General features: G+C 37.4%; 1 protein-coding gene across 1 annotated transcript in view; it reads left to right on the forward strand.

Moving 5' to 3' along the window:
• The window catches only part of LOC103897933 (disintegrin and metalloproteinase domain-containing protein 9), a 19,528-nt gene extending 1,186 nt beyond the window's left edge, over positions 1 to 18,342 (forward strand). Inside the window, exons 2-22 of the mRNA XM_019471681.1 lie at positions 2,654 to 2,751; positions 3,930 to 4,006; positions 4,653 to 4,731; positions 5,692 to 5,768; positions 7,302 to 7,521; positions 8,026 to 8,091; positions 8,173 to 8,244; positions 8,883 to 9,055; positions 9,551 to 9,635; positions 10,680 to 10,801; positions 11,693 to 11,864; positions 12,796 to 12,885; positions 13,416 to 13,611; positions 13,736 to 13,841; positions 14,032 to 14,206; positions 14,624 to 14,704; positions 15,311 to 15,416; positions 16,753 to 16,885; positions 17,322 to 17,385; positions 17,864 to 17,916; positions 18,264 to 18,342. Coding sequence (XP_019327226.1) covers positions 2,654 to 2,751; positions 3,930 to 4,006; positions 4,653 to 4,731; positions 5,692 to 5,768; positions 7,302 to 7,521; positions 8,026 to 8,091; positions 8,173 to 8,244; positions 8,883 to 9,055; positions 9,551 to 9,635; positions 10,680 to 10,801; positions 11,693 to 11,864; positions 12,796 to 12,885; positions 13,416 to 13,611; positions 13,736 to 13,841; positions 14,032 to 14,206; positions 14,624 to 14,704; positions 15,311 to 15,416; positions 16,753 to 16,885; positions 17,322 to 17,385; positions 17,864 to 17,916; positions 18,264 to 18,342 — 2,324 coding nt within the window. The remainder of the gene's footprint in view (positions 1 to 2,653; positions 2,752 to 3,929; positions 4,007 to 4,652; positions 4,732 to 5,691; positions 5,769 to 7,301; positions 7,522 to 8,025; positions 8,092 to 8,172; positions 8,245 to 8,882; positions 9,056 to 9,550; positions 9,636 to 10,679; positions 10,802 to 11,692; positions 11,865 to 12,795; positions 12,886 to 13,415; positions 13,612 to 13,735; positions 13,842 to 14,031; positions 14,207 to 14,623; positions 14,705 to 15,310; positions 15,417 to 16,752; positions 16,886 to 17,321; positions 17,386 to 17,863; positions 17,917 to 18,263) is intronic.
• The last annotated feature ends 1,453 nt before the right edge of the window (positions 18,343 to 19,795 follow it).

Genomic DNA, 19,795 nt, shown 5'->3' on the forward strand with positions numbered 1-19,795 from the left:
GGCTGCCCAGGGAAGTGGTTGAGTCCCCATCCCTGGAAGTATTTAAAAGACGTGTAGATGAGGCGCTTAGGGACATGGTTTAGTGGGCCTGGTGGTGTTGGGTTGACGGTTGGACTCGATGATCTTAGAGGTCTTTTCCAACCTTAATGATTCTATGATTCTATGACTGTAGAAAGAGATTTCTTCTTCAGTAACGTGAGGGAAATGCCTACAGTTTTGTTTTAGTTCCTCATTAACTCATTTCCATTTATGATTTGGCTTCAGATTTTAGGTTTAAATGTAACACCTGAAATATTTATTAGAAATTTATATTTTTATGATGTGCATTAAAGATGGTTTCCTGCTTTCAGGTGTCAAAATTTAAATTGTTAGAACCACATTTCCACTGTTAGTTCAACATACACTTAACTCATGAACCAGAATGTATTTTGTGATTTAGATAATAAAATTATTGAAGATTAAGAGCAAAGTCAGAAGTAAATATTGAGTGCCAATATTCTTTGCAGACCTGTTTGCTAACAGCAACTTCCACATTTTGATTGCAATGCCAGTCTTTAATGTTAAACATATGCTACCTGCACCTAGCTTTTAAAAATCCTGATGTTATCTAATAGGTAGAGATCATCATTACACTGAAGAATCCTCCTCCTTGCTTTGAATGGGTGATTCTGTGGCTTCTTTCCAATTATGAATTCCTTTCACAGAAACATGGGAGGCTGAGGGTGACTTTGTGCTACTATAAATGAGAAGAAATCTCTTTGTTTCCTTATGAAAGAACAATTTAAGAAGGAAGAAAACACTTTCATTGTTAAAACCCATGTTATTGTTGATTCTGTAACCTGTTTAAAAGCAATGGTTGTGTCTCTGTTGATCAAAGTCAACACTCAAACCAGATCGATGAGCAGACAAGAAAAAGGAAGATGAATTCAAGTTCACACAATTTTAAAAAAAGTCACTGGAGATTGTTTTCATCTTTATAAAACCGTTTACCTGAAACCAGATACTCAGCAGACTTCTTATCTTTAGCTTCCTGCATTAGCATGATGTTCTGGAGATAATTCTGATATACTGTAAAAGGCTACACACCTTTTGCAAAGGTTTGACTGTCACTGGAACTAACAAAACGCAGCGTTAGGCAATGGCAGGAGGCAGCGTGGTGAGCCAAGATTATACACGCAGCAGGTGGCAGAATTATATCCAGAGGACAACTATAAGTATTCCTTATTCAGGGCAATGGGGAAAGGAGTAGGAGTAAAGGGATTTAAACGGAAGGAGAGGGCTGAAGGGGGGTTGATTTAATCAAGGAAAGGACAGAAGGAAGTAGAGACACGAGCAAGAAGGAGAAGACGAGCAAGTGCAGGACCTAACAGTAGCTAGAAGGCAAGACCATAGCAAATAGCTCTGTAACCAGTAAAAAACTGGTTACAGTTAAAAAACTGGTAACCAGTAAAAAACTGGTTACAGACTATTTAGGGACTGAATTTATTCTTCTGGAGATACAATATTCTCCAATTCTCTGTCTAGCAAGTTCTGAAACATCCTGGCAAAGTCAGATCCACCATTCAAAATAATTGTACTATACATCCATCAGCCACTCCTAGAGAGCCCTGCTGTAGATTTACAGATCAGCACAGTCCTCCTGGCACTGATGAGGTGGTTTCACAAAGCTTGAAGGAACTTAATTCTATTTGAGAGTTAGCATCTCTTGCACAGTTGATTTTAACTGGCCAGCTACTTCAAAAATTACTGTGAGGGGATAGATGGGTGGACACAGAAGGTAGCTGCGTAAATTTTGTGTGGTACATCAGGTTAAAAGTGTAGGTCATGGAAGAAAAAATGTTTCAAAAATGGTAGACACAGATACAAAGTTAATAATCCAGAATATGTGAGAATTAAGATTGTGTTTAAATCATTTGATAGATTTTCTTTGTGTGCTCCAGAAGGCCCCAGCTTTAAACTGAGGTTACTTTTTTTAGATCAGTTTGACCATTCCTAAACTATTTCTTCAAAGTATGCAGTGAATACAGGAAGGGATTTTTTTTTTTCTTGTTCTTGGGATTCTCTGTTATGTTACTGTCATATTCATTGAGAGATTTACTTTTTTTCAAACAATAATTAATTTGGTTTGATATCGTCTATATGAAGGAATGAGAAAAATTTGAGCTATTATCCCAGTTTATAATGTAAGTAACTAAGACCAAGAGTTAAAGCCAAGACTGCCAGACAGTTTTGGACACCCTATTTCAGAAAACTTTTGCTCGAGTTTGCAGTTTTTAGCACTTTACATCAGTTGTGTTTGGGGTGGTGTAGTCATTAATGTTGAATACAGTCAAAACAGTATTTCTGCAGAGAATGAGGCCACATATATTTAGTTTAAACACTCAGAAATGAAGGGTAACTTGGCCATGAATTAAAATGTTGATTTCTGCGACTTTCCCAGCATAACCCAAGAACTCTGTCAGAGACAGAACAGACCAAACTGAGCGTGGGCAGTCAGGTCCTGTACTGGTGAAATTACTTTCTCCATTTATGGCCTGATCAGAATGATTTTTCAGCAATCACCACTGTGCAGATGCCAACATGACGTCCTACCCTTTCTGATTCTTTAGAAATTTCAAACTTTATTTTTAGAAATTTCAAACTTTATTTTTAGGTGCATCTTCTGAACAGACATCCAGACTTTCTACATTAGAAGTAATTACTCCTCGAAGTCTGACAGACAGAGAGAAACATCACCCATTTTTTCATGAGGTTTGTTATTCTATCTGATTTTTTCTTCTGATGTTGCTGTTTTTCACAATATTGGCCTAATTACACACACACACACGATGTATAGTATATACAGATTATTTTTGTGAAGAAATCTGCACTATCTCTTCAGATTCTTAAGTGTTTTCAACTAGTTTAGAGTAAATTTGTTCCCACAAAGGTCTGTGGCTACACTCTAAGTTAACGCCTTTCAAACTTCTAGTCTCTGTTAACAGACAGAGTGGGAAGGAACAGGAAGACTATTTCCATTTCCTCTGAGCCAGATTAGATGTTGAACTCGAACTTGAACTAACGTCCATGCTGTATATGTTCTTCTGCTCATTGTACCTGGTCTTTGGATAACCAGAGGATTTCAACCATGTCGCACCTAAAGAGCTGATGCCTACTTTGTAGAAATGGTCCCACAGAGTCGCACAGGTTAAATGAACAAGTTAAAAGAGAAAGATCTGAGCCTTAATTCTTCAGTTCTGAGGTAGCTTACCTTTGTTCCAGATATCGAGTTCCATTACTGAAGTAACTGTTAATGAAATAGCATTAGTCATCTTTGTGCAAAACGATTAAGGAAGGAAGAATCCGTGAGTCGTTCATCCGTCTGCTGATGATTTATATAAGGAGTGTCACGAAACATAATGTGGTAGTTGGGCAAAGAGTGCATACACGGGCTGTGCCCTTCTTGGGGATCCGAGTCTGGCCACCTTCATCCAAGCTGTATCTACCTCCTCTCCACTAGCGTCTGAGGACCATCTGTTCCTGAGCCTATAGAACTATAGTGTGGTAGTCTAGGTTTAGCTTTACTAACACTTCTTTTTTGTTCTTTTAATACCACAAATTTTACATTTCCATTTTTCTGTAGACTTTATATCTTCTACATTCCCTCTACAAATTTCTAATGGCAGACATATTTAATTTCTTCTGTAGGTTGTGTGTTTTTTCATTCTGTCTTCTTAGCTTAGTAGAATTTAAACTTCCTATAGGAAAGAATGTAGAGTGTGCTGCTGAGACTTTGAAAGGCATGAGGGTTAGGAATGTGTGTTTTGTAAATGTGGTAAATACTTAAGACATATATAGTAGCTGAACTTCTCTTGTCAAAGAAAACATGGAACTGACACAACCAAGTAGAAAATCACCTAATTAAGTGATATATTTTGTTCTGTTTTCAGGAGCATTCAGATGACAATCTTTCTTACTCAATTAAAACCAGAAATGGAACATACCTCCTAAAACTGAAGAAAAATAAGTATGTGATAGTGTTCTAAGAAATCATTCCATCTTGGGATTTAGTTGCATATAGTATTCAGACTATCAAAATACAGACAAGTATTTTTATACTGAAAAAATTCAGAAGAAACCATTTAAATGGCAGATTGTAGTCATTACAAAATTACTGTTAAATAGTGTCTCTGTTATGGTACTAGCTTGCAAATAGAACGGAATAATATTTTTTCTAGTTGTGCAGAAATTTATTTCGATTATTTATTAGCACCACACGATAGTAGATTTCAGAAAATCCTTACGGAAAATTAGAATTCAGCTCAACGTTAGCTCTTTAGTAGCGGGTAGGGGAGGGTTGTTAGCTGTGTTGTATTTGAAGAGATTTGTCTATTACTGTTGTTCCTCATTCCTGAGCCTGTAATAGTCCAGGCCCTGATATAACATAGTCTGCTCAGGTCCTACTCTATGGATATTTTAGCTAAAATATTTCAAAATAACTTATTTTCCAAATAATGCAGCTCATTTTGGAGACATTTTGTTTCATATCTGTGGATTTGAATAATAATTTAGGATGAGTGTGCTGCTAACAGAATGTAGTACTTAGTAGGATTCTTCACTTATTTCTTGCTTTCTAGACTGTTAAAAGAGCAGTAGTTTATTTTTGTTTCCAGAAAGCTTGTTAGCGAAGATTTTATGCTATATACATATGCAGAAAATGGGAAACTGGAGGCAACACAATCAAAAACCAAGGTATCGTACATAATAAATTTCCCCTTTTGTTTAAGAGTTTCCTCAAACCAGGGAAGCCAAGCTTTATGAATTGAAGCCATACTAACAATTTGATATAACTGAGGATGACAACAAGGATGTGTATGTATCCAAATGTATTTTCAAAGCAAAAGTGAATGCACAACCATTCTTCAAATCTCTATAATAGAACAGTGAAAATTGTATACATTTTTGGCAGTGGAGGGGAAAATGCTAGTGATGCACATAAAGTATCTACAGAAGAAAAATATATTTGCTGGGAAAGAGGCTTTTGTGAGTTTTCACATTTGTAGCATTGCTCTTTAACAGTTACCACTGATAAAAAACATAAGGTTCTATGTCTTATGAGTGAGTGGGCTGTTTATGGTGATACAGCATCACTGTTTTCCAAGGTGCGAAAGGAGATGCCAGGAGATTATGCCAAGAGTGAATCTGAGCTGCCTGATTAGGTCGCCTTTGGATAGTATGCAATTAAAGGTACAATGGCAGCATCAAAGCTCTGTAGTTTCTAGGTCCTGTATCAAATAAGCCTTATAGATACTTTTGCATTTAATTTCAACTTTCAACTGCATGTGAGCTCGGTGAGACTTAAGTGGGTGCTTTGTGCGTGGGAGATCTTCTCAGATCAGCCTTTGAGAGCAGTCTGTTTAAGAACAGGATGAGCAATGTAGATTAAAAGATTTTGCTAAAAGATGGTGATGGGTTAAACTAAAAAGCTGGTTGTTTTCTAGAACCAAGGGACCAAATGCTATTGTCAGTCCTCATGTCAAGTAATATTTTACTCCAAGAAGGTTGGGATTACTTTTAGAATAGGGAACTCTGTAAATTTGTGACAACCAGCCTTAATGTCATGCAAATAAAAAGGTTGGTTAGAAAATAAGTTTGCATTTGAAGGCAACAACCTTATTTTGTCATTAATTATGTGGTTTTGTTGCATTTCAGACACACTGTTATTATCATGGCACTGTTGAAGGAATTGCTGACTCAATGCTTGCTCTTAGCACATGCGATGGCCTTAGGTATTACCTCTTACTTTTTACTTCAGGATAATTCATTGTGCAGTACCAAAGTTAAACAGTAAAAAACCAGTTGCTATTCATCATACAGCTGGGGAGAAAACACCATCCTATCTTGCAATTTTTTTTATATTTTGCCTTTTGATGAAGCTGAAACTCTTTACAGGTTTTATATCTTCCCTCAACTACCACTTTTTTCCCCTTTTCCAAAATTCCTTCACAGAAAAAAATAACATGAGAGAGAGCATAATCCAAATATAGGCAGAACACAGGCATGAACTGAGTCCTCTATTACTTGATGCGAATGTCTTGACCAGAGGTACCTCTCTAGAAGAAACGCTGATGAAGCTTTTGCTAAACTTAACACACTCCTGCGAACAATTCTGTTCACAATTTTTTGTGTTTCAAATACAAGAAAATTGCATTTATTTGAGAAACATAAAGGGTCCAGATTAATGTATAAAAGATGGTGGTGTTCTCCCCGCAGAATCAGTCCATGTGAGTTGGCAAAATGAGATGGCATGCACAGCAAATTGTGCAGATATTCAGAATGTGCTTAGAGGGTGTCCATATTCCCCTGCCTTCACTGAGCTTGGCTCTTCAGCTGGACTTTGGATATACTTGTCGGTTGTAGTAGCCTTGTTCAGTTTGATGTTTTTTCACAAGCAGTAAGAGGCAAATGGGATAAAGTTCACCCACATTTTTCATGTATAGTATCACAGTGAGGTGCCACTCACAATAAATAATGACATTTCCTGGCATTCCTTTAAATGAAGAACAAAATGGTCAAAATACTGGTATACCAGGTAACGCTGGATCTCACTGAGCAGAACAGATACTTCATTTCAGCTGTTCTGCAAACTTACGCAGACTCAAATCCTTTGGTTACCTTGTACTTATGTTTTTGAGGATCTTCTTTCGCAACATATTAACTACAGAATTCTTGTTCTAAATATAGTTTTGAGATCCTGGAGAACAAGATAATAGCTTCTGAAAGATTCTGGTACAGCAAATGGGCATGTACCAGGTGTTTCTGAACCATGGACAAATGCAAAATCTTTATACTTAGCTACACTCAGCAGTGCAATACTGCTATTGCCCTCATAAACACCCTGGTGATTCCTTTTAGCCTATCTTTCTGTCTTAGAAGATATCTTTTTCTAAAGTGCTAGATTACTTTAGCTGCATGAGGCTAGGAGTGAGGCTAGAGATAAGGACTAAAGGAGACCCTTTGCATCAGCTCTGTACCCACAATCCAGACTCATTTAGTAACAACTTGGCTTTCCCACTAACTGATTCAAGGAGCCCAAACATGTGTACAATTGAGTATTTTAAATACGTTCTGTTTTGTCTTTTGAGATCCTGTTGGGCATTTGAACCTACCCGCTACATTAAGATAATTTAAGATAATAATTTATTTCAACATAGTGCTATGAACAGTTCTAGTTTTTAAGTATCTGTCTGTCATTCACTCACCTAGCCATAGCCATGAGGGAAAAATTGTGGAATAATTTTTCATTCTTTTATGGTTATTAGAGGAATTCTCTACATTGGTGGCAAATGGTATGGAATGGAGCCGCTCAACACATCCAGCACATTTGAACACGTGTTTTACCAGTTAGAAGATATGCAGGATATCCCCTTCCAATGTAGTGTGCTGAACGGCAGCCTTCACCACGAGAAGATGTTTGTGAAGCAGTCTGTGAAATATGCGTTTTTATCAAACAGTACCTCTAGCAGGGAAAAGCTTTTGAGGGTAAATACCTTTCTGTTTCTCTCTTGAGTCCAAGCCTTCTCCACAGTCTGTTCCAGCAGCCAAGGGTCTCCAGAGCTCTTGCTTTGGCATGGTATCATTGCAGGTGGGTTTGGCCTGGCAAGCCACTTCCTTGTTGCCTTCATTTTCACAGACCCCAAACTGGTGAGAGTACTGCTACGGAAATCCTGAAACGGAAGAACAGCACAATGGGAATTTAACATAGCTTGAAGCATTCTTTTAGCAGAACAGCAGAGCTCTGCCCAAGACAGTTGTGGTTATGATGTGAAAGGCATGAAGCTGCCATTCAGCTCATGCATCCCAGTGTCTGAGCAGAAGTGAATTACTGACATACAGATATCTATATGGAAATCTAAGGCAAATTGATAGGCCACATTAAAAAATTGCTTTATAAATCCATGAAATTAAAATAATGAGAAAGATAAGTAAAAAAAAACTTAAACTCATTAGTCATTATGTTAACTTATTGTGCTTTCTAATTTGCAGAAGAAGCGAGCTGTCCTGCCACAGAAAAGCTATGTGGAATTATTTGTGGTTGTGGATAACAACAGGGTAATGATTTCATCCAATGCTACATACATCTTATTAAACCATTAAAATTTTTCTCTGATAATCTCATACGGTATTTTACAGTTTTTGCTGAAGAAATCTGATCCTGCTGCGGTGCAGAAGGAAACAGTTGAGCTGATTAATTACGTTGATGGGGTAGGTCAGATAAGTTGCTGAAATTCAGTAGTTTCTACTTTATCATAGTTTTCAAAAGAACAGCTAATGCAGTAAATCTGAACAATTATGTTCTGAAACTGTATTTGGAAGTTATATAGCAACTTGTAACACATTTAAGGCACCTCATGAATCTATGCACAAGTCTTACAGAGGTGTAGACAGAGGGAGAGATGCAAGATGTTTTTAAACCACTTCTCTGTGCTCCCAGACTTTGGCTGCTCCAGGAACGTAAGGTCTCCAGTGGGTTTTACATTTCCAGGAAGAGTATTTCTCATGTATGTAGTTCTTTTTTATTCAGCAAACTGTCAGTGCTGTGAACAATTCCATAAGCTCTCTGATCATCTGTTCCCAATTTCTCAAGACAATTAGCTAAGGAAATGAATGAACACGGTCTTTCCAACTTCTCCAACTGAAAGATATGTTTAGGTACCTTCGTGAAGTAGATTGCCTTCAGTCATATATTCTTTCCTCACATCAAACTGTTAATTATTCAAAGAAACTAAAGTTATGTCTCAGTCATTATGTTCAGCTTAATGTTTACAGTAGTAGTGACGTAACCTTTCATAATTCAGTTGAAACAGACTGATGGACAGCAATTATCATTCTATTTTTTTCAGATGTATAGAGCATTAAACATCCAGATTGTTTTGGTTGGATTAGAGATCTGGACAGATACAAACCACATATCTGTAATGGATGGTTCAGCTGGAGATGTACTGAGTAGATTCGTTTCTTGGAGACAGAAAGATCTTCTTAAACGATCACGAAATGATGTTAGCCATCTCATAATGTAAGTGTTCATTCAGTGGAAAAACTAGCCATGCTGCCAGTGTTGTTAATGTATATGATTCTGGGTTTGTGTATGAATGAAAATATAACTAGAGTAAAATTCACTCAACTTTCAAACTGTTTTAACCTGGAAAAATGTCAAGAAAGTGTAATGAATTCTTTATAGATAATCAACTCCAGGTGGCTCTGCTTGAGCAGGGGGGTTGGACCAGATGACCTCCAGAGGTCCTTTCCAACCTCAACCATTCTGTGATTCTGCGAACTCTGAAGCACTGACACAGCAAATTTAGGTGATTGGTCATTATTTTCAAGCTCTGTTATTCAGATGTTCATTATTTACTACAGTGAAACCCTGATATGATGATAAATTTCTTCTTGACTTCAAGAAGACCAAATCTTGACTTGCAGTATTTGTTTCAGACTCATCAGTGTCTTTTAGTAGAAATCGTGAACTTTCAGCCCCTCTTTCAACATCTTCAAACTGCTTTTGTTGCAGAGGGAGAAGCTCTTATGGTGGATCCATTGGAATGGCTTTTGTGGGTACTGTCTGCTCGCAAGTCCAGGGAGGGTCAATCAGCACTGTAAGTACATAATGTTGTGGTTAATGGAAGAAACTAGCACAGGAGCTGCTAAACTATCATAGATGTGCTGCTAGTGAGACCGAGAGGTACCTGAACAGTTGAAGGCTTTCCCCTGCGCATTTACATAACCCAGAGTTGTAGATGCTGCTATTGCCAGACATTGCTTCCACAGAGGTACCTTCCAGAACATCCTAATAAATAATGTGCACTTTGCTGACCTATTTGGTCAAGTCACTCAGGTCTTAGAGTGGTACGGTTTCTTTCATGGGGTTTCTGATGTAAAAACTTGTGCATATTTTTATACTTATATTAAAAAAAAAAAAAAAAAGCTTTTTCCAATTTCTCTCTTAGTCATGTTCCAGTCCATTTGGCTGATTTAGTCCTGAAATAAATTTTTTATCTCCTTTTTGTAATTCAGCTAGCTCAGGTTGTATAAGAAAAGCCCATTCTTGTACCATTAATGTTCATAACCATGGTGGTTTTGGGATGGGAATGCAGCTACAAAATAATGTGTATTTTTGATTCTTTACATGGATAGACAGTGAACATAGTGCACTCTATTCTCAGATGTCTGGAATTCTCCACAATGGGGCTGTAAATGGGCAAGAATTTTAAATTTGGCAAAACTAGCCGGAAACTAGTTTTTTCTCCTTCACCCTTGGGGCAGCACCAGTATCTCCAGAGGTTCCTGTCCTTATAATATGGATGCCACAACATCATGGACAATCTTAGAGGGAGATTCTGTTCTTTAACAGTCTTTGTCTTTTTGTCATTGAAGACTCCATCAAAATCGGTGTCATGACTGATTAACTGTGTTATTATTCAGAATATGATCCTAATGGAAGGAATAGAAAGAGTGGCAGAATCTGGCCCTACTGAAAAAACAGTGACAAATTGTCTGTTCTTGCTGCTTTCGCTTTGCAATAATATTTAGTATTCTGTCTTCATAGCCTCTGAGAGCTTTGTGGCTTGAATAAATCAGTAGGTAGAAACACAGTATTTTCTTTAGTTTCATAATTTTTTAACACTGATTCTCTTTATTAGCTGAACCATAACAATGTGTTACATCATGCTACAGTAGTTGCACATGAATTGGGGCATAATCTCGGAATGAAACATGATGATAAAAGGTGTCCTGCCTCCTATATTATGCACAGCATAGATAAGTAAGATTTCCAGTTATTTTATTTTAATACTTGTTATTTATCTGCAGTGACTGTGCCTTATAAGCTGTGAAAGTCCCATGAATCTTGAAGAGTTTTTGTGAATGGGGAGTTGTTTGAAAAGTTTAATCACAAAAGTGAATTCACTGACTTAGGTCTTGACATCATTTTAATTTATTTGAAATGTTATCGGTTTTCCGATCCAGTCATTCTTAATTTGTAGCATTCCTAAAAACCTATTGGGATTTTCTTCTTTTTTTTTTTTTTTAATGATAGTGTGTGTTGCTGGTTTTTTTACCCTGCTGAGAATGCTTTACATATATTCACTGGGTTTGTGCAAACATGCATCCTTCGCACAGATTTTCTTAACGGTTAATTTAAACAAAACCTCTCGGCCTATGTTTCTTTCACTTCATTTGTTCTTTGGCTTCCCCTTAAGAGAAAAAGATCATATTATTTTATCTATCCACATTTGTATTAATAAAACGGGGTAATTGAACACTGGACAAAACTACTATAAGAAGATGCATTCCTGAGTTTTTAGGGACTCCAAGTTAAGGTGAATGTCTTTCTGGAAAGTATTTTTTAATCAAGCATTTTTAGACTCAGTACAGATAAGGAATTTCTAAGGCCTGTTTTATGTAGGACACCAGAATGGATAATCTGATGGCCTCTTTGGCTTCTGAAAGTACTTGCGTTTATGTTATACATAGCATTTTTAACTTCTAGTACTGTACTCTGATGCAAAATAAAGTAAAAATGAAGTATCTCATGATCTCCTAATGTTATGAAACACAATATTTATTATAGATTGACAATATTTTAAGGGCTTGAGTTGTATTTTTTCCTGTAAGCAAAATATTTATAATAAAAAAACAATATTATGCTTTCCAGTGGATCCCGGAATTTCAGCACCTGCAGTGCTGATGATTTTGAGAACCTTATTCTAAATGGAGGAGGAAACTGCCTTAGAAATCCTCCCAAAACAAGTAATATTTACAAAGAACCTGTCTGTGGTAATAATGTGGTCGATAACAATGAAGAATGTGACTGTGGGAAACCGCAGGTAATGAATGAAATTCAACTGGATACTTGTTGTATATTATATTATATTGTATTTGTTGTATAATACTGGCCTTTTGGTATACCTGATTTGCATTAATATCTGAGGAGTTTTCCTTGTAAATTTACATTTTTGCAAGCAATACGAAGATAAATTTTAGAAAAAGCCTAAAATCATACTTTGACTTTGGTATGAGCTCAGTTAAGGGCTACAGGACTTCACAGAACTTTGAGCCAATGCCTAAGAAGTGCATTTCAGTGCAGAGTATGTGGAAACGCCATTGTTTTTTGTGCTGGTTTTAGCAACATGGATATTTCTGTTACATAATAGAGACTACTCATCTATAGAGCACTTACAGGTTTCCTAACTGTAACCCTTAAGCTTAGCCCACAACAAAATTACTTTTGTTGGTCATATTTGCATTGTCAAAATGTCCCCCAAAGAATGGGATATATTGACTCGTTCTTTAGAAAATAAAAGCATCTCAAAAAGACACCAATAAATCAAATGGCTGCCAGCAAACCCTGGTTCCATTGTATAGGCCTTCTTCTAAGTCATGGAAAGATACCAACATTTCTCTACATCAAACTGCTAGTGTAGTGGAAAAATAAGATGGGGGAAGGGGTGATAAGAAATGTTATTTAAAAGCCAAAGTGTTCTGCTTCTTTTAGTGTCCATTTGAAGTGTAAACCTATCCTATACCCCTGTGCCCCAACACATCAAAACAGATGTTTTTCTGATGACTTCTGGTAAAAAATACAGCCAAACTGTATGCTGGTTTCTGTTAGAGCAGAAGGCTGTCAACCTCAGAACATGCAAGAGAGACGGTGTATTTAAAGTTTGGTTTGTCTGTGCACTTGGTTTGATGATATACTTTCCTACCTATATAGCGAGGTAAAAACATTGTGTCCCCTTGTCCATGGTTGTTCTTCAGGAATGTACTAACCCTTGCTGTGATGCTGCAACCTGCAAACTCACACCTGGATCGCAATGCGCTCAAGGACTGTGCTGCAAAAATTGCAAGGTAGGCTATGTTTTATTAAGCTGAACTGATACTATTTACTAGTATTTTTTAATGTTTGAAAAGAGGTATCATAGTACTCTTGACATATTTTCACATCATCAAACTTCATTCACGGGTAGAGAGCGTGTAAGCAGAGAATTTGTGTCTAACAACTCTTGGCCAGTAGCTTAGAAATGGTATGTCATCTCTATGTCAACCCTCGTAGGAGGCAGGAGCAATCAGGGGACTCAGTAGTAATCTCCATTATGCAACACCAAGCTTCTCCAAAGTCTATGATAGTTGGCCGCTTTTTAATTTGTACTTGTGTATGCATTTGTACAATCTGCCCAAGTCCTCTGCAGGCTCAGCTCATAAACTTTATAGCTACACCGTATGAAACTGAGGGAAGTTTTGGATATTCGTTAGATATTGATCTGAAAAACTATTTCGTCTTCCTTAAAATCACAAAAGGTTCCCAGTTGTCATTGTTTCATGTTAGAGCTTCCGCTGTTGCAAAATAAAAGTAGGGTGGCATTCCTCTCTGGTTCTAGTTTAAAGTGGCAGGAGCAGAGTGCAGATCGAAAATGGATTTCTGTGATCTACCTGAATACTGCAATGGAAGCAACGCCTACTGTCCAGATGACGTTTATATCATGGATGGTTACCCATGCGACAACATGAAGGCATATTGCTACTATGGAGTATGCCAGAGTTTTGATTCACAATGTGAATCTATATATGGAAAAGGTATGTTTATAATTTAATGTAAAAGGCTTGTAGTCTCCTAATAGACATTTCTGATTTTTCTTTTTCTTTCTCGTATTTTTGAGACAGTGTAGTGGCTTACTAAAATTCACTATTTTTTGTACAGGAGCACGAAAAGCACCTAATATGTGCTTTGAAAAAGCAAATATTAAAGGAGATAGGTTTGGAAACTGTGGAATGAGAGGTGGAGTGTACAAGAAATGTCCTGTTCAGTAAGTCACCAGCAAATAAAAGCTAACCCTAAAATCTTCAATGTAAAAAATATATTCTGTTACAAACTCTTAGAGCATGAGATTTAAAAGAATATTGAAATGCAAGCTAAAAGTTTGACTGGATGGTGTATTTGCACTGATACTATTTTTTTTGTTCACCTTGTCTCTGAATGTCATTCATTCAATACAGGCATAGTCTGTGCGGCAAGCTACAGTGCACATCTGTTAGTCTTCAAAATCTTCCTGCTTGGAGTGTTGTCAATAACGCATCTGGAGTTTTATGCTGGTCTTCTGACTTTGACTTAGGATCAGATGTCCCTGATCCTGCTCAAGTTCATGATGGAACAGCCTGTGGAGAAAAGAAGGTAAGATGAATCACAGCGGCATTACAGAATATATTCCACCAACTGGAAAGTTTTTAACTTTCAAAAGCATTACATAGCTCTCCTATTTGTATGACATAATGTAATAAAAAAATCTGCTTTTTGAGATATACACATACAAACAATTAATCAGCTCTTCAAAAACTGGGATGCTACAGATCAGTGTACTGCATTATCAGTTATTCAAACTACTCCATCAAGATGCATCCACAGACTTAAGAAAAACTGAGACAAATACAGCTATAAAATTATGAAGTACTGAATGTTCTATCAGCCCTTTTTCTTGACATTTAAGTAAAAGCTGTAGAGTTGTAAACGTATACATTTATGTAGTATATTTATAAAAGGAAAGGATTTTTTTAAGTTTTGTGTTGGAAAGACGCTAATTACTTTTTCCAGGCCTGTGTAAATTTTGAATGTGTTGATGCAAGTCATCTGGGCTACAGCTGTGATGTAAAGCAGAAGTGTAACGATAATGGGGTGAGTAGATGATGTTTTCATGCCCTGTTTCTAGAAGACAGAGATAGCTGCAAAATCCCTGCATAAAAGCAATAACCAGCCAGATGGCTTTGGTTTTTTTCTGATCTGTATTAAAAGTTAAGCCCACTTTTTAATCTGTAATTCATGTTGCCAGTATACTGTAAACCTCTTAGCACTAACGTTGAAAGACATTTTTTCTGAATTTCCCTAGGGAATTTTCTAATGTTACTGAGCTGTTGAATTGTAAAAGGAAAATATTCCTTTGAGGAGGACAGTCTAGTGATTCCTGATTTATATATGTCTCCATGAAAAATCAAAATGGAGTCCAAAGGTTGTAAAACTGAGTTCTTTGGACTGTAATCCATTGCAGGCAAATAACAAAACAAAGATTAACTTCTGTAGAGGATTAACTTCTGGTATCAGTATCACTCAGTGTTTTGGGATGTTGTGAAGGGGGAGAGCTTATTCCCAAGCAATACTATGGAATATTTCTTGTTTCCACGTGCAATTCTTAATGTGTAACTCCAAATATATACTGGAGGTTTAAAGTGGCCGCTTCCAGAAAGGCATTGTTCGTTTGATTAATCCCTGTTGTATTGACTGTAGGTGTGTAACAACAACAGGAACTGCCACTGCAATTCTGGATGGGCGCCTCCGTTCTGTAACCAGTCAGGCTACGGCGGCAGTGTTGACAGTGGTCCAGCTCACATAGGTAGGACAGTGAAACTGGCCTTCATTCTGCCCCCAGTGTCTGATAAAATAATCTAGTAATAACAGGGTTTTTTCAGTCTCTTTTCAACTGTTTTTTTCTACCGCATGGGACATTTAATCATGGACTGACTTGAAGAACAAACATTATCTGATGTGTAGGTTTGCAGATATCAAGGAAGTTGGTCCAAGGGAGAATTTGACCTCTGTTTTGTCTGAGATAAAAAGCAATACATTAGTTGCTTAGAAATACTGTTACACTTTTCAACTGTTTTTTCTACCGCATGGGACATTTAATCATGGACTGACTTGAAGAACAAAAATTATCTGATGTGTAGGTTTGCAGATATCAAGGAAGTTGGTCCAAGGGAGAATTTGACCTCTGTTTTGTCTGAGATAAAAAGCAATACATTAGTTGCTTAGAAATACTGTTACACTTTTCAAATAGTTAGATATTTACTTAGGTATTTAAAACAGCATAGGTAGGACAGTGAAACTGGCCTTCATTCTGCCCCCAGTGTCTGATAAAATAATCTAGTAATAACAGGGTTTTTTCAGTCTCTTTTCAACTGTTTTTTTCTACCGCATGGGACATTTAATCATGGACTGACTTGAAGAACAAACATTATCTGATGTGTAGGTTTGCAGATATCAAGGAAGTTGGTCCAAGGGAGAATTTGACCTCTGTTTTGTCTGAGATAAAAAGCAATACATTAGTTGCTTAGAAATACTGTTACACTTTTCAAATAGTTAGATATTTACTTAGGTATTTAAAACAGAGTTCTGATAAAATGGATGTAATAGAGGAAGACTATAGCTTGAGAATGAAACCGGCAGCCTTTATATATGGAAGGGGTCTCAGAAATGAGAGGGGCTAAGGAGGTGCATGCAGCAGTTGACTCGTGTAAGAGCCATGAAATTCTGCAAAGGGAAAATGGAGTAGATTTTGCTGTCCTTCACACTGAGAGACCATGCAAATGTTTTGTATTTAGTAATAGCTTAGGAAGACAAAGAAGACGTGCCGATCAGTTGTGGGTAAGCAAATACAAAATTAATTTGTCTGCGTTAGAATTCTTGAAAAAAGCTATGGGAAAGGAAAAAGTTTGTATATCATACAAGATGGGGTGGGTAAGGCAGAAAGAACTTGTGATAACATAAGGCCAAATCCTACTTTTCTGATCATAGTGGTTTATAAATTTCAGTGGTGTTACTAGTTTTAATGTATAATAATTTGAGGATTGTAGTTTTTACAACAGAAAGGTGGTTTTAGCAGAAAAAATGCTTTAATATGAGGTTGAATGAGATTACTATCTTACATGATTTCAATTCTTTTTCTCTAGATACATCACTTCGGGACGGTCTGCTTATTTTTTTCTTCCTTGTGTTGCCAATAGTAATCGTTACTGTATTAGCAGTAATTAAGCGTGATGCAATAAAAAGAAAGTTTTGCAGGAAAAGTAGAAGACAACACAGGTATTTCACTTACTACAAATACGTATTTCAACACTTGAGAGCATGCTCCAGACTAATTTAGCAAGCCAGTTAGACGCTTTATCTATACAAAGAATTCCATACCTCCTAAAAGACAAGACTTCCCTGCTATTAGTAGTAGCAGGTAGTTTAATAGCCAGTACCCTGCTATTGGGTAGTTTAATCCAGATAGTCCAATTGTCAGTTCTCAAGCATTTTTTCCCAAAATGCATTGCACTTTCCGAATTGTTATTGAGAATTGTATTGCATGGACACAGGGGCATAGCATACTGAAATTATTTGCCAAGGCCAGAGAGGGGTGAAGTCAGGAACAGAATCCAGATCTCTGAGCTGTAGCCTTGTGCCTTGAAAAACACCGCATCCCTGAAGGTAGTTAAACCAAATGGGGATTTGCCTGATGACACGGTTTTTATTTCAGGGATAACAATGTGCAGCAACCAAAGCAAAATAACAGACCAAGTACTAACACAAGAAATGATCAGGTAAGATAGATGCATACTTCTATTATTTTGTGTTGAGTAATCCAAACTATACAGTGCCTTTTCTCTGGCATAGTTACTGGTGACTTTGTGGCTTTTTGATACATTGAAACCATCTGAATTTCCAAGTATTTAAAATAATTTATAATGTGTTAGATGGCATTTCTGTTTGCGTAAGTATGAGCTTTATTGCCTACCCTGTCAAAACAGGCTGTGAGTAGTATGGGATGAAACAGGCTGCTACTTAGCAGAGCAGCCAAAGATTGAACTCTGAATTCTGCGGCCAAATACCACAGAAGGTGCTTAGCCCGTCTGTGGATCTAGTTCTGGTAAAACAAAATAAAAATTATGAAAAATGTTGCAAGAGAATATGAAGGAAATGAAAATTAGTTCTAAAATACCACTAGGTTAATACTGAATAATTAGCCACATCGAAATCTGGTTTTTTTGCTAACTTGATTTTCTGTGACATCTTTTCCAGCCTGCCACATCAAGTCCTGATTTTTTTACCATATCACATTTCCCTGGTCCAAGGTTTGTAGTATTTAAAACCTCCTTTACTTCATGTTTGCTACGTTTACATTGCTGTATCATTGCAAGTGAAGTTCCTAATGTCTCATGTCCTGCTTAGGAGGATTTTTCATGCAGCATCATGAGAGATAAAATAAACGCTTGAAGGAGAAATGCTGTTTTACTGCTTGTATGGAAAACAGCATAATGGGACATGTACATGCTACTAGGGAGAGGGAGGGGCAGACAGAGTTAAATATATGTGTAAATGCTAGCAACTGTTTCATTTTTAAACAGTGAAGAACCAGTTTAGAAATACCAGTTGTCTCAAGTCATGAAATACTTTACAAAATGTGTTTTCCACACTTCAGGCAGCCAGTACAAACCCAGTTTCCTGCAGTTCCTTCAGGACCTCAACAACCTGCAGTCCCACTGAGACCAGCTGTCTGAAAACCTTCTTGCGAACCCTCAACCAATTCTGACAAGTAACTGGTCTGAAAAAAATTAAAGATTGCAGTTCTCCACTCCTCTCCTTGTGCAGCCAAAACGCCTTCTGAAAGCACGTACCTCTGGAAAAGACTTGATGCTAAGAGGCACTGAACACAGATTTTGTAGCATCCATTATTTTGCTAATTGCTGCTGGCTGTATTTGTGCCTCTTGTACCTCACCTCTTGGGTTTTTTTAAATCAAAAGCCTGAAGTTCAGCTCTTGTTAGATTAGATCTAGAACAGCATCAGAGAACAGGACTCTTCTGAAGTGTAGCCTTACTTGCAGGCCAAAGAGAAGCGAGTTGAGTTATTTACACACATAACTTATTCACCTCTACTCATACGCTGCTGCGAAAATGAGAACGGGTTGATCTCTTGGGAAGCCCGGAGTCTGTCTACCTCCTGGACCGTCCTCTCAGCAGTATGCTGCCAGGGACCGCCGTGGCGCCTGCTGAACGCAGCCCTACCCCGCATGGCAGGCTTGCAGACAGTTCCTATGCCTTGCTCTAAGCCTTGTCTTCGGTGTAACCGTATCAAAGCTGGAATGCAGATCCCACCTCTCGTTACCTACCAGCTGCGTTACTTTCCAGTTTTAATGTTTACAGCTTGAGGTTTTTGCTAGAAACTGATTCCACTACAAAAGCAACAGATAACTTCCGTCATTCTAAATGCGACAATTAGAAAACGGTACCAACTTAAAAGAAAGTGTATGAAGTTACGTAGTTTGTCAAAATGGCAACTAATAGAAAAGAAGCTGCTACGGTGAGAAAAACTCACGGGCAAGAACAAAGCTGCGGCTACTGATCAAGCTGTACTTTGGAGAGTAAATCACACACTGGCCACGTTCACGTGCAAACTTTGGGAATATGAGCTAGCAAAAAGAGTGGCTAAATTATGCAATCACCCCGCCAAGAAAATATTTCTAATCCCTTAGATGGTCATTTCACTGAAGAGCTGGATGAAAGAACCCAAAATGTACTGCAGGCAAAAATCTGCACAGGCAAGGAGTGTCTTCCAAAGAAGTGTCATCGTCCTTAATTCCTCAGAATCTTAAATTATTAAATATTATTAAAATTATTAGAAGTTAATATTTAATACTAGTATTTAGTAAATTACTAAAATTATTAAAAATTATTAAATAATATTAAATATTCCTATCATTTAGACCGTATTAACAAGCATAATATTACCTTGATATAATTTAAAACAAGCCATCGGGGTCAGCACACTTAGTAGTATCTTGATTTTATGATCCTAACAAAAACCACCGCTGGGCACACCCGGGATCACTCAGCCGTCTGACGCTCCTGGGTTCACTGAAATGTATTATTGAATTTATTATCAAAATAAAATTGAGTAAAAACCGGCTGTTTCACGCGCTCCGACAGACTGGTCCCTGCGGCTCCCGGCGCCC

The sequence above is a fragment of the Aptenodytes forsteri genome, unplaced genomic scaffold, assembly GCF_000699145.1.
Source record: "Aptenodytes forsteri isolate BGI_AS27 unplaced genomic scaffold, ASM69914v1 Scaffold15, whole genome shotgun sequence".
In the NCBI taxonomy this organism is placed as follows: Eukaryota; Metazoa; Chordata; class Aves; order Sphenisciformes; family Spheniscidae; genus Aptenodytes; species Aptenodytes forsteri.